The 15,437-nt window shown below is 38.0% G+C and overlaps 1 protein-coding gene across 3 annotated transcripts in view; it reads right to left on the reverse strand.

Moving 5' to 3' along the window:
* Positions 1-15,437, reverse strand: part of STAU2 (staufen double-stranded RNA binding protein 2) — a 143,793-nt gene that overhangs the window by 48,398 nt on the left and 79,958 nt on the right. For 2 of the 3 annotated variants that reach the window (XM_061342981.1, XM_061342984.1), the window contains exon 12: positions 11,469-11,582. The exons of the other annotated variant lie outside the window; for it this stretch is intronic. In XM_061342981.1, coding sequence (XP_061198965.1) covers positions 11,469-11,582 — 114 coding nt within the window. The remainder of the gene's footprint in view (positions 1-11,468; positions 11,583-15,437) is intronic. 3 annotated transcript variants of the gene reach the window in all.

Here is a 15,437-nt window from a genome sequence, read left to right on the forward strand (position 1 = left end):
AGCAAAACAGTCTTTAAGAATAGAAGATGAATTTTAACACTTTCCATCTACATTTGCCCCAGGTATTACCTTTTGTAAATGCAAAATGATTAACTGAAAAATATTACTTTCCTTTTTAAATTAAAATATATGTTGCCCCAAATACAATCTCTTTACACTCTACTAAACACAGACAGGGATGGCTAGAGGCTACAGATCTTTAGGTTCTCCACTGATGCATAAACTAAACAAAAAAGACAACCTAACTTGTTTCAGAAAGCTTTATTAGAATAGGAATCTTTGAAGACAAACACAAAAGATTCTAATATGTTTAGATTTTATAATGTAAACAACTAATTTAATGCATCACTAGCAACAGACAATAGTCGCCATCTTGCAACACGGATGCAAGTAAGAAACTGATGTAATCTGTGAGATATTTCAAAATAATTAATTTGAGAATGAAAAAAGGACTTTTATTGTGTAAACTTTCACTGTTTGCATTTTTTAAAAGGATCAGAAAATTGCAGCAGTTGAACCTTTGCTAAATGAAGGTAACAAGTAATCTTTTGAACTGGCCTCTAAATTAAGAAGATGTAATTGCCTGAGAATGGGTATTTGATCAAAAGGGATTTAAGTGTTACTTATCAGGGGAGTTCCAGAAATCTCCACAAGATCCAGTTTATTTAAATGAGGGCCAAAAAACTTTAAACTTCTTGCAAATTTTCTCAAAGTACTTTGACATGTGCAAATCTATTCGCCAGCACGTCAGACTACTTCTGTGCTGATATTTTTGTTTATAAGGGCAACTGGGGTTTAAACCATTTTCTGGTCAAGCCAGTGTTTGATGTCTCCTTTTAATTTCCTTAATTCCCTCCCAAACCCGTATCTTCTTGCTTAGCTATTTCACAGCTTAGAAAGTTATAGCAAACATTCCTTTCCTATTTTTTGCTTTTGTACTACTTTCCTCACATGCATGGACAGATGCATGATGACAAAAGAAGGTCTACACACTGATCCCTGTTTATTTTTTATTTAATTTGAAAGGATGTTCCTGTTTTCTGGCATACTCAAAAACCAAGCCCCTGGTCCTGCAGTATTAGCTGCATTGATGAACTGCGGCACCCTGGGAAGCCTCACTCACAAGAACAAAGCTTCATGCACACCCAGCTGTCCCCTAAATGACTGACAGTGGATTATTGTACCACTTCACATAAATGACAACCGGTACTGAATCAAATATGACAACATAAAAATTTTCTCAATTCGTAATTCCCTAGAGCCTGCTGTGCTAGAAAAAATGACCCCAACTATTCAAAACAGCATTAAAATATGAAATATTTAGGGAGTAGTCGGAAATAGGTCTGACTTGCTGAACAGCCTGACGGCTTGAAGCAATGACTAAACAGGCGTTCTGTGATCTCACAAACCAGCTAAAATCTTTACGTTACTGGGATGAGAGCCCTGTAGCCAGTATCAGCAAAAGGTGTGCTTTTTATGTAAATAGCTTAGGCCTGATGGGTACAGGAACTGCTCAGAGCCCCACTGCTATCAGCACATAGAGAATTGAGTCTTCAGCACTTACTGTATCAAGCTGCCAGTAGAAGAGATTTAGCAACAGCAGAGATATAAACAAATTCCAAGGTGTCCTTTATGAATTCCTACCATATATCCAAGTTTCAATAATCCTGAAGCAAATGCAAAGCTTTTTTATAGACAGCTGAAGAGCTGAATGCTGAGGAAGAGAAGCTCTCATTTTGTCTGCAGGTTATGCTTAGAAGAATTATGAGATCAAGGAAGAAGACTTTCTGGGGACTGCTGGGGAACACAGTGACTCCAGCAGAACATGTCTTATTACCTTAAACTGCTGTTGTAGCCTGATCTAGCAGTCCCTCCTTGGGGTCCATGTGGCAATCTCCAACCATGAGGAGCACATGGTTTGCAGGTTTAATCAATGCCGCCACCACCTGGATATGTACTGGTGGCAGGGATGGGGTGGGCTGTAGAGCAAGGTAAGCATATTCTTCCTGAAAATAGATATGCACTGGAAAAAGCAGCTTTGTGTTGGGTAAATTCACTTCCAGAGTTGGGACAGGTATTCTGCAATTTAACTGTAAATAACTTCAGAAACTTACAAGTTATTTGTTAGTTTGGTTAGCTTTGGCCATTTGTAGTGAAAACAAAAGGGCAAGATTCACTTGACAGTCAATACCGAACTGTGGAAAATCATAGCTCATGGCTCTTTGACTCCCAGGAGGAATCAAATCCTTCTTTTCACCTTTCAGAACAGCCCCCTAACTGACATCTTGTGGGGTATTACAAAACAAGAATTCCCCCAAACCCTTCTGCTCACACAGCTCTACTGAGCACACTTGTTTTAGTGCACCAAAGAAGATGACTGCTCTGTGCTTTTCACTTTGTGTTCCTGTGGCCACCCAGCTGTGCTGCTCTGCAGCATGAGGAGGGCTCCTACAGAGGATTCATGCTCCTGCAAAGAGATGTAGAATAAAATTGACATCTTCTGCATCTTGTGTGAGCACACAAGCTGCTGAGCTTGTAGGTAAAGTAATGCATCATTTTTCCCACCAGCTTTGTGAATCTCAGCTATTTTCCTACTTTCACTACAAATGCCCAAGTACAAAATTAATTATTTTTTTTGGCTAGACACACTTTTTTCTTTATTTTGGGTTAATCTGAATTGTTTTTTTTTGAGGGGATGCAGAATGAGAGAGAAGATTTTGGACTGTAAAATCAATTATTTGTACAGCCGTAAGGATCTGTGGAAAACTAGGTCTCACAGTCTCCCTAATGATGGGAAAGAGAAAGAATGAATATGAAGAAATACTTATAAAATTTAAAGTTTAACTTAAGAGTTCACTGTTTTGGTTTTGCTTGATACCTCCATTTTAGTGTTTATTATCTCAAGTCCCAGATCCTTGAGACAGTGAATTACTTGGAAGCAGTCTTACATTCAGCATATGTGAAGGATCTTACTGGAATTAAGCATTAGTACTGGGACACAGACCATCTGTAAGGGCTTTGAAATGAAGGACACAAGTACATAAGGAGCTTCTGGGGATGCAAAAACTCCCATCAAGTGAGGATATTGCACATTAAATGCCTTGAAGAGAAGGCTGGCTGGTGACTCCTTTCTGTCTCAAACAGTGGGATGTTCTGACATGATGATCTGAGAAACTCAGCGAGACTACAAAAAACTATATATGAAATGAGTTTGACAGACAAGAGAGGGACTCAGATTCTACGTTAAATGAGTAATAGGAAGGAATATAAGCACTTCTTTTCACTGGAGATGTCTGACACTTTTCCATCAAGGTACCAATAGCCATCATGTAAAAAAAGGAAAGTGAAGGAATTTCCATGGTCAAGCTATGACAAGTCTTCATCTCTTTCTTGATGGGGTATTTAAAAAAACATCCAATGAAGAAAGCAGGATGTTGTTGCACCATGAATATCTAGGAACTGAGTTTAATCTTAGTGCTTCTAAACACAGCTCCACAACTTCCTCACGTTCAGCAGAGATCTAAAGCTTCAATACTGATCCATATTACAGGTAGCATAGCTTAGAGAGCAATTTTAGAACTGAACTTTAAATCCGTCAGTAACTTGCCACAATCTGCACTGAGTGTGCATGCATGACTACTTTGACACTCTTCCCATTACTTGACAAAACTATTCCTATGTTCCTCCAGTAATGCTACTTCTGCCCAGAATGGACACAAGTTTGCCTACAACAGACTGAGAAACGTGCTTCAGCACCAGAAACATCACCCAAACGACATACAGATGAGTGCATAAGTTATGTAGACACAACAGATGACTGGAGTTTGCTGTGGGAACGGTGCGGTCCATGTTTATAGAAGACTTCAGAGTAGCCCAGTAACCAGAGGGCTGGTTATGTTGTGTAGGACCTATCTCAAAAAGAAGGCAAAGTTGTTGAAACTATGAGGAAAATTGTACCAATTTGATAAAAATAAAGTGGTGACAGAAAGGAGCACTGTTTTGTTATACCACTGTATTTCATGGGACATAAGCTTGGTTATTCCCCTGTAATTACTCATAAAATTACTAATTACTTATTATTAATTACCTATAAAACCCAACTTCCTTCATTTTCCTTTAAGGCTATTGTCGGGATATTTATTATGAGATCCTGGCTTCTTGCTATGAATCCTTGAAATGAAGGGGTGTAGGATGTACTATGTAGATTCAAGGGAGTTGCATGACAATTATGCAAACAAAAAAACTATGAAACTTCGCTTGTACTAGGTAAATGCATAATGCCAGCTATGTGATATTATTTCAAGAGAAATGGAAAAATTAGGCGGCAAACACAATTTTGGCAAATGCACATTTCTTCAGATGCAACATGTGCAGATCATTATTTTGTCTTGCAGAGTGGTTAAGGCAATATATTTTGCAATGGCAATTATATCATTAGTGTGTTAAACGACTTCACTAAATGACAAGTGATTAAACACACATCAACAAACAGACACAGCATTACTTTGATTAGTGTGTGGAAAACGCCACAGAATAACTCTGGCAAGTACAGGGTAGGCGACAAAGTTGAGTCATGTACACTGTAACTTTCTTTGCCTAAATTGGAGGTGCCTACAGAAAAGGCAGCTGGGTTTTGACTAAGTGCTAGTTTTCAATCATAAGGTTTGAAAGGTTTTACCAGTCCTAGAAATTAAAATGAACATAGCTATTAAAATGAAATATGTCCTCTCAGGGTTAAGATGAAAAATCCAGATTCTTGATAATCCCAACTGCAACATAAACTACTAGGAGGCTCTCCTTCCACTTTGATTTTGGCTCCATCTCTGTCACCAACTTTTGTCTAGTAGGTGTATGCCTATCCAATTTTAACTGTTGAGTACAAAAACCCACCTCTGTTGTCTTCCCTCTGTTTATTCCTGTCAGGGAAAAAAGATGGTAGATTTCTTGATACTGCAAGAAGGCTCAGTCTCCTGCTGCAGTGTGACAAGGAAGAAACCGACACTTTCAGCTTCTCCAAACTTCTCCAATATCTTTCCCTTTTAAGCTTCTCCCCTAACACCAGCAAGAAGATTCAAGATTTTTATATTTCCCCATTGGCCAGCTGAGCCTAAAGTAACAGCAAAACAAACCAACCCAGAAACAGATTTTCAGACTAAGGATAGCAAAGAGCTGGCCTGTAGTCTGTAGAAGGTCGGCTCGCTGCATGTTGTTACTGCCTTTCTTTTCACTTCCACACGCTATGCTGCACTGAAAGCCTGCTAATGCAAGCAACTAAGGGTGCAGTTCAAAACATCTAAACTTCTCCAGCTCAGGGCTGATATGATCCTGCTCTTCCTCCCTCCTTATGTGTGCATTCCTGTTATTTTCTTATGCCAGGTCATGCTACTGTACAGTGAACAGGTTTAAGAGTACCAAACAAGACAAAACTTTCTACAAAAAAATAAGTTTTCTGTACGGTTAATTTTTGCCTCATCTTCTTCAAGGGACATTTTACAAGGTGGGTAACCTGATCTAACAGCTTGCTGCTGTGGAAGGGGGTGGCTCCCCCTCCTTTTCTCTTGGCTGGGCAGTCCCGATGTCTCCCTTGTTTCAGCTCTGGTACTCCTGTAAGCCACAGTAGATCAGTTCAATTCACTTAACTGAATAAAAACTTGAGTTAGTTTCTGCCAGCTCAGTGGTTTAGGAAGCAGCCAGGATTGGAGATGAACGCGGTGAGAAGGAACGACCAAGACAGAGTCTCCCACTATGGAGTTAATCCTGCGACATGGTCCTGGGCAGCCTGCTCTAGGTAGCCACGCTTGGGCACAGGGGTCGGACCAGATAACCTTCAGAGGTCCCTTCCCACCTCAACCATTCTGTGATTCTGTGAATCTCACCACTCTTGTGAAACCTCACCAGTAGTTGTCACCACCAGAAGAGAAAACAGTCCCCAAAAAATACATGGTCTTTCTTTGTCATCATTTACATGTCAAGCAAGGTGAGACACCCTGAGACTGCAACAGCAGCATTTCATACCCTGCTCACACTACTGTGTAAACAAACATACATACACAGAGCCATGGAACATCATATTTGGCATCTTCAGCAAGTAGTCACGTTGGGAAGCTGCTCAGGAAGCCCTGAATGAGAGCACCGAAGAGGTCTGGCAGGAGATAGCCGGGCCTTGGTTTACATTCTGTTCCCATTCGGCAGTTAATTAATAACTCACTTTTTGAAAATGAAAGATTATGCACCCTGAACCAAATGTTTGATCTCAGGCTCATCAAGGAAAGCTTCAGCTGCCTGGGAAAAGCAAATGTCCTGCTACACACATCTAGACTGAGATAATGCAAAACAGAAGATGAAGAATACAGAGAGAATGTACCAACATTCCACACACAGTCATGGGGAGCACAGCAGACGAAGAAAAAGTTCCAAATAGCAGACAACAACTTGGTGATTCTAACGAAAACCTGGTGGGATGACTCCTGACTGAAACTTCCCCGACACAATAAGAGAAGAGTGAAACATGGTGCTATATATCGAAAGCATGAATGTGGTCTTCTGGAGCGCCAGGCACTCAGCTGTGGCCATGCCTGACTCACTCTGAAGATTATGTCAAGGAGAAGGCAGCAGTCAGCCGCATCACACCGGCATGAGAAGGAGATGCTTTTACAAGGTCAGGTAGGAGTCCTGATGCTGAAATGGCTGTGATGGAATTGCCAGGCTTTGGGGAAAATACAAAAAGATTTTCACTGAGTCAAACTAAAGTTTTCTCATTTTATTAAAGAAGGCGCCCCAAAGAAATGAGAACTGCATTTATAGTAAATTAGGTGGAAATAAGCTGCAAAATGAAGCACATCATAACACCAGCCAAAAAAAGTAATGCATGTATCTTAAAAAAAAATATCCTAAAATTTTCTTATTTTTTGGTTATGTCCAGGACAAAACCACCCCATAAAGTAAATCTGAACGTCTAGAAAACAGGAATTTCACCTTAGAACAAAAATGATTTTAAGCAGGAATTAGTGTCATGGCCACTAAATAATCTTTCTTTTATAATGTGGAAAGGTAACTTAACAAAAAACCTAATCCCATTAATCTTTTTCAGTTACAGCACTGGACAAAACTCTCATCCTCTGCATACTCACTGACTACAGCATTAGGTTTTTTGGCTTTTGCTTTTCTTACAGATAAGACAGTGGTGCCGGCTGGCATAAATCCCTAGACTATAATTCTCAGACCATAACAAACCCAGAGATGTGAAACTTCGTATGTATTATGTATTTGCTGTTACAGGTAAAGTTCTTCTTAAACCTTAAGTTTCAATGCTTCAGACACCTTCCCCTGAGCCTGCCACCCATCTCTGAGGTCTTTTATCCCTAGAGAACTACTTCCACCTTTGCTGTATTCAAGTGCATTGGGAGTTGTTCACCTCTGGGCATTACCACAATCCGTTCGCCCTGCCCAGAAATGCCTGTTTGCAGGCCTACATTGATGGTTTGCCTCATACCACATTTCTGTTTGCTTGTCACTGCTGTTTGTCAAGCTTTCTGTCAGCAATTTCTGAAACTGGTGAGCATGGCATCTTCCCTTTCAGCACATCTCCTCCCTGTTGGACTCTCTTATCAAGTTTCTCTGTCTCATCAGTAGCTCTCTACTTCTACAATTTCTGCCCCTGCTTATTCCCTTTCCAGCTATTTTTATACTTGAAAATAAAAGTGATAATAGTGGTAGATTATACATAGCATCACACAATTGTTATCTGCCCTAGAAAATAAAAGTATTTTATTTTAGGCATTATAAAGTGTAGGAGAATTCTAAAAACATGGTCTAACATACTACACAAACAGAATGGATTGGATTAGATAGCATGAACTAAAAATACAAGCAGAAAAGGTTTGCTTTTAAAGAAGTTGTCACTTTAACAGCACATCACATTGGGACTATAGGGTGAAGTAACAGCAGAAGTCAGTAATAAGCAAATGAACAATACTGCCAACTCCAAAAACTGCACATATATTAAAACCTCCAAAGTCACCAAAAATATTAATAAGACTTTAAGAAAATTCACTGTTCTTTGATCTCTCTCCTGAAATTTAAGGAACTGGTCACTCCCCAATGAACATCAAGCTCAAAAAAAATTCAGGTTTACAAATTCAGTTGTACAGGCTGAGTATTCCATGGCAAGCATTCAAAAAAATCTCAAAATGGGCCCAAATAGGAAAGGAAATCATGCAGGAAAAAAGTATTCTAAAAACCATTACATTTCTACCAAAGATGGTGGCACAGCTAAACACAAAACCCAACAAAAATGTGGCAGGCTAGACTGCAGCGGTACTTCAGGGATGTTTCCCTTTTTTACTGTTTGCCAAAGGAAAATGAAAGAGCAGCAACTGCTTCCATAATACTGCTTCATGATCAAATGAGATATGCCTTGTCAATCAGTCATTTGAAATACACACTAATTAGTGTACAAGTATGAAATGTTTATTTTAATCTGAAAGAGCTCAAATGAAATATATGGGGAAAAAATGTAAACTCATTAAAATCACAAGTTAAATGAATCTAAGGAATGAAAACTTCCTACAGAGTATAGGAAAAGAGCAAGTGACTTGAAAAACTGCTGTGTCAAGTCCTGGAATATTTGAAAAAGCAAGATAATGTACGTATGTAGGATTGTACCCATCTGGTATCTGCTGGAAGCAAATCCACCACTGGATGTGAGTAGAGAGATATATTACAGAAGACAAATCCAATGCAGAAGGCAGACTGTAGTGCTGGAGATGCCATTGGGAAGCTGGTTTTCTTTTTCTTTTTTTTTTTAATTTCTCTTTGTTTTTTTGATCAAGGTATGTGGTCAGCTGTGGTTCTGCTGCTGCAATATAGGGACAAATCTAGTATACAGCTCCCACCACTTTCCCACGAACTATTCCAGAGTCTCATTTAGACAGTTTTGCTTTTAAGAAACATAGAAATTCTAAAATCTACATTTTAGAATGAACACGAGAAAAATTATATCCATGAGCATAGAGGTGGACAGATCCTGACGTCAAACTATGTCAGGCCTCATAGGCATCAACCTGCCTCTATTGAAACCACAGGCTTTCAGGTGACTAGTCCTAATTACCATACAATGCAAAAGAGATGATTTAAAAGTAATAGACTACTTAAGATAAAGAAAAGTTTCTGGAATTCAAGTTTTATAGGATACAGCTATCTTGCACTTACTGCATTTGCAACTTTAAAATGTGGTTAATTCAGCTTAACAAAGGTACAGCAGTTCTGTCTCCTATTTTTGTAAGAATAATAACGGTATCAAGTTAACCTGCTTTGAGGAAAATGGGAGAAAACCAAGCAAAATCATACCAATTACACAGGAACAAGAAACAAAAGTTGGTTGCTCTGGGTTTTTTTTAGTTAGCCCATTAAGCCTGTAATTTTGTCAGTAATTAACGTCAGTGGCTGACAGACACTTGATGAGCTTTCTGTTTGTTTGCTAATTATTTGTTATTCTCTATTTATTCAGGTGAAGGCAAATAATGCTTCAATTCAGTCCTGCCACCCTGCTTATCAAACACAACCAGTCAATAGCATCCCTTTTCTCAGATACTGGAACTTTTTTGATACTTAGGAAGGGGACAAGCAGAAATTTGTGAATCCTGTCCAGTATGTGGATCTCTTTTGTGACCCAGTGGTTGGCAGTTGGCTTTGTTTTGCTCTCAGCTCAGACGAAATCTTTGCACAAGTGATGTGGGTTCAATAATGCAACCACACCATCATGCAACGACAAAACATTTTTCTTTGCTTTTGAAGAACACTGTTGAAAACTACATAACTAAAACCAACAAACCAACAATGAACATTTTTTAAACTTCAAGTTGAAGCAAGATTAGGAAATTGTAGCTACATTATGTTTCAAGCAAACCTATTTATGCACCTCCTATGATAAAATCTTTATCTATGTGATTTTATGGGGGTTTCTTTTCCTCCCAGAAGAATGTCCTGTTTGGAGCACTGAATGGGTATGCTTGGGATCAAACTAATGCTGCATGTAATCTAGAATTTCCTCATTTCTAGGTGCTTGACTTTAGACAAGTTAAGACTTAAGACATTTAGATGTCTTAAATATATAATTATTCAGATGGCTTAAATGTGCTTTTTGCTTACAAAGTCTTTTTTCTGTTTACATATCATACTCTAGCCTAAATAAATGCTAAGACAAAGGCCAAGCTGGCTGGTAGCCCAGAATGTAGTTGTTATCAAATTGACAGGGACCACCTTAAATTCATTGAAATGTCTAAATATTGTATTTGAGTTATAATTAAATTTTAAAAGACAATCTTTACCGAAAGAAAAACAGAGTGACTTTAGAACAGCATAAACAAGTTGCTGTATGAAATCAGAACTGAACGTCGAAGTATGGTCTGACTTACCACAGCTCTCCGTTATTATAAAACACCAAACACTCGAACACTTAAGGACAGGAAGTATCCTCATGTTACCATGTAAATAACCAATGGGCTTAGTTTATATTAACAACTAACTTATAAACTTCCAATAAAATAAAAAAAAAAACAACCCACCAATCAAAAATAGGGCTAAAAGTGTCTGAAACTTTTCCCCAAAAGTAACTAATTCTGATAATTATTAAGAATTATTCCTCTTTCCCTCTTTCCTTAGAGAATTTGTCACAGAGCCTAATAAAATGTATGGTAAATGTGAACACAGTACAATTTAAAGATGGCCTGCAAAGGCAGATAAAACTGGTACTGTTTCTAATCTACTGAAGATCTAAAAGGTACGAGGTTTGGTTTCATCTACTTTTTTCCTTTTTGCTGTTAAAACTTTTGGAGTAACCAAGTGTTGCCCTGCTTTTATACTTGAGTGTTGGAGGACAAGAATATTAAAATGGAAGCCCCCCTAAGTTTCCATCTGAAGGAGCAGGGCACTGAGTGATTAACATTGAGGGTTTTTTTCTTCCTGGCTTTTTGCCAGAAGCTTGAATTAAATATTTTAAGAACAGCCAAACAAAATAGGAGTTTTACGGTCTGATTAAAAATTCCTTTCCCCTCTCAAATGCCAGTTTCTTGTGACAGATGATGGCAGGAGATGATGGCTTCATCTCCCTGCTTTTCCATCTACCCCTAATCTATTACAAATAGGATAGACAAGACCTGACACATGCATAAAATCAAACACAACCTTTGCAGAAACCTTACATCTGACTTCAAACTAAAGCAAGCTCTTCAGGCTGCCTAACATGTCTTAAAAATACATAAAAGGCAATATAGTTTTGTCCCCTTTTTGGATCACTCTTTAGGATTTCAATCAGGATTTTACCATGGCAAGATAGGCAAATCCCAGTGACAAGAACATGCCATATGAAAAGCACAAGATGCGTTGAAATTTAAAATCTACTAATGCTGATATTCTGGCCTTACTGGACATTAATAAAATTACAAGAGTGTGGGGTGAAGGTATTATACCTGGTCATGGCTGGCTTCAATGGAGCTTCCGATACCTTGGAAAGTCATCTGCACAGGAGACAGTGTCAAACAGGTCATACACTCTTTGCCATTTTGTCTATCACTGTAGTGTACCTATAACAGAATAACATACGTAATCTGCTAAACACCAGGTTTGTACAAGGGAATCATGCTAAAATACTGTCCCTTTTCAACAAGTTTGTAAGAAGAATTCCAAACATTTACATTGAATTCATCTTCAGTATAAAACAAGAAGTGTGTAAAATAATCCTGAACTGGGGCCAAAATTTGTCTGTTTGGTTTGTCTGTTGGATAGTTTTTCTAGTGTTGTATTCTTCAGTTCCTGAGACCTGTGAGACTGAATCCAAGATGTTGTATCTATATAAGGACCTAGTTTCAGGTTTTCTTTTCCAGCCTAGATATAATTTTTAACAGCATTGTGCAGCTTAGTTATGAAACATACATGTAAATCATTATACTTCCAAAAACTTAGCAATAATAATTTAAATTTTTCAACAGTAATCCCATTTCTACTAAAATCCACTAACTCTTTTGACATGGCTAATGTACATTTGAATTTGATTTTTAATTAAATCCAAATGACAGATAAAATGGAGAAGAACTCACATTCTTCTTGAGATGTCAAGGCTATCCTTTTCCAAGAGTAACTCACTCCCTACTAATGTCAAGATGTGCATACTGAACCTGAATCTTGCATGAAATACAGAGGAAGATAGTGCTTCTATTTGAATTATTCTCCTTGTCTTCAGGCTCCCTTCCAATAGTTCCCAAACCCCCTAAAGAAAGCATGGATTTTAATATATTGAGACAAAATGAAATTAAATGTTGCCAGTGCTTCGTTATTAAGAACAGGTTGCCACTCATGCTGAATTGTTGAAATATTACAGTTCTGTGTGTAGCTCCTGGCTTCTAGACAGGCAGATCAAGCACTTTGTTCTACAGGAGAGGTGGAATTTAGTTTATGGTGGTAATTTACATTGGCTATGTGACCCCTGTCAGAAATGGAAAGAGAGATCAGCTCTGCTGGAGACAGACCTTTTATGTTAGTATCTATTTACAGCTGTACAGCTCTCAGGCAAAAGTTACATGATAAAGCCTCATCTTGACATTTAGGCTACAAAATTATACTTTATTATTTCTGAAGACAACTAGGAACAATATTAAAGTTATTCCCGTGGAAATGATTTAGTGACATAAGTATATATGATACCTAATTGTACACTGTGTGAATGAAATCCCCTATGCCTAGCTCTTCTCTGCCACAGGTGCAAATTGGGAATAATTCAGCTGAAGCAAAATCAGTGCAAAACTGGCTGAGAGGAAAACCAAGTTGATGCTATAGAATTATTTTACCGACAACACATCAAAACAGTTTTACTGTGGCCAAAAGTAAGGTACAGAATGCAAAATTCTTGTACTGTGTATAAAAATATTAATTTCACTCAGCCCTTCCTAAAGTTTTCTGGATTATCCCTGCCTCTCTTCTCTCTCAACCCCCACAATATGTGCCTACTAAATTGCTTGTGGCTTTCTGCCAGAAAAGCCATACTACTTACTTAGAAACCACAAGAGGCCCCTTCGCATATACAATGGTTTAATTTTGATTAATCAAAAGAGGTATGAAGGTGTGAAATCTGGCTTGCAAATATAAACTGAAGTTCTTTAAATGTCAGGGACTACTGTTATGACAAGGACTTAAGAAGCTTCCACAACTGTGGTATCTGGTTGCAAGCTCCGTATTCTGCTGAGTATGTGTTGCGGGGATGCAATGTGGAGAAATGGGGCAAAAAAACCTCAAGAGGATGATTCTGTACTGCAAATATGACATAGCAAAATGCACAAAATCTGGTGACAGAGAAAAGTACATGTCTTAGATCACATATGGAGAAACGGAAAAATAGCACTTTCTGAGCTGTATAGCATGCCTGTAGGCTTATTTGTAATGAGAATAATATAAATAACATTACACTTCACAAATGTCCACTGGAATAAAGCAAAGATAACAAGCTGAAAGAACAGGAGATATCCAGAGGAAAAATTATAATTAGTATTATGTGACATTATTATCTGCAATAGCAGATTTGATCCATAACCCCTGTAGAGTCCCACATTGAAATTGCAATACATTCAGAATTTTGGTTTCTTTCTAGGCTTAACTTTCCTGGAGGAATTTCACGATGCATTTTTGGCTTCATCTGAATGTATCAAGGCCATTACTTTGTAATTTCTCAGACAACAGTTCTCTAATTATCTCTTGCCCTGTTGAAGCTCTTCAGTTGAACCAACCCGAACACTTTCTATGTTAATAATATGAAAAGTAATATAAAAACCAAAAGACTGCACTTTGAATGGGGGACAGAATATAACTGTGTCCTTCCATCAAACCTCTCTAGTCTACAGATTTGTGCAGTCACAGAAACATTCAGATTTCTTCTACAATTGGCATGGTATGCGCAATTTCCCAGTAATCACATTTTGTTATTTATCAATCTAGCTGCTACATTCTCAAGCACTCTATTTTATTTCTTTCTTCTTCAAATCTGATCTATGCTTGTGTTTTTTTGCCAACCAAGAGTGTGAAGTATTTACCTATTTGAGCAGAATGCCCAAAATAGGCACTCCAACAGTGGTACTGGTTGAATAGTTATCTAATAGTCTAAATAGGAGCAGATGCTTCTAGGTTTTTGGACAGCAGTATTGCATTTTATATGTCCTAGCTATTACAACTAAGTATGGGAGGAACCTGAATGTCTCTAAATCTGTTTGAAGAATATTGTACCATCCAAGGCAGGAAACAAATCAAGTGAATACTTGATTCAGTATTTGCTATCAAGGAGAGGTGACTGAAGGCTGGCCAAATTACTCACAGATTAGCTTAGTGCATTTTAATGATTAAACAGCAATGAAAATTCACTCACTAAAATTCAGAATGTTTTATTTGGATAACATATAAGCAGAGATCACCTTATAGAACAGCATTAGGAGCCTGGTTAGAAAATAAAGGCCAGCATACAGATGTCTGTACTAAGGGCTGTGCAAGTTTCTGTGTCAAATGCAAGACTCCAGCCTCAGACTATTATGAGTGATTGACACATAATTCTCCTCCAAGGTATGTCCACACAGCACAAAGCAGCACCACAATAACAAGATCCTGGCAATAAGTCTACATGAGCCTGCTCATTTATTGGAAAAAGCACACAGCACTGCTAGCTTTTCTCCTGGGTAACTACATACGTGGCGTATCTGAGATAAATCATGTATAACCAGCTCAGAAATCCCAAACACAGCGCTCCATGGGTACAGCACAAAACCTCTGTGTTTAAAATGCAAAGTGCATCCTGGGCATCAAAGCAATGACATATGTTCTAGGATTCATTTTTTCCACAAGCACATGCCATGCATTTACTCATAAATGTATGCTGTCATGTTTGATATCCACATGAGATGCAACTGTATATCTTTTTCACAGATTGTTTCAGTCAGGAACAAGCTGCATGGCATGAGTATGTATAGAGGGGTAGTACAAACTGGTGTATGTATATAGAAATGTATGTGAAGGTCTGAAACCATTTGACAACTATGTTGAAATTTGGCCCTTGTTTGTAATACTTTAAATTACTGAAGAGATGCAAATATTTTGACGGACATTTATAGCTTCCCATAAAGGAAGATATAAGATGAATGTTTACAATGTTACAACTGAATGTGGAATGGCATAGCCAAAATTCTCAACCTTTTATGTTGTTTTATAAAGGAAAAACTAAATTACACTGCATAAAACTGCGCAAGAGAATACATTTAAGGTTACTTCTATCCTAAACCTTCTCTAAAAGCAGGAAATTTCACATTTTGTATTTCTGTAAAGGCACCTCTTGAATCTACCTTTGCTATGATACCTTCCTATGTGCAAGCATCCTGATAGAAACTGTAAAAATACTGCAGGATTTG

The sequence above is a fragment of the Neopsephotus bourkii genome, unplaced genomic scaffold (genome assembly GCF_033783945.1).
Source record: "Neopsephotus bourkii isolate Nb327-2 ecotype Australia unplaced genomic scaffold, CSIRO-AGI_Nbou_v1 NB_1820, whole genome shotgun sequence".
NCBI classification, from domain to species: domain Eukaryota; kingdom Metazoa; phylum Chordata; class Aves; order Psittaciformes; family Psittacidae; genus Neopsephotus; species Neopsephotus bourkii.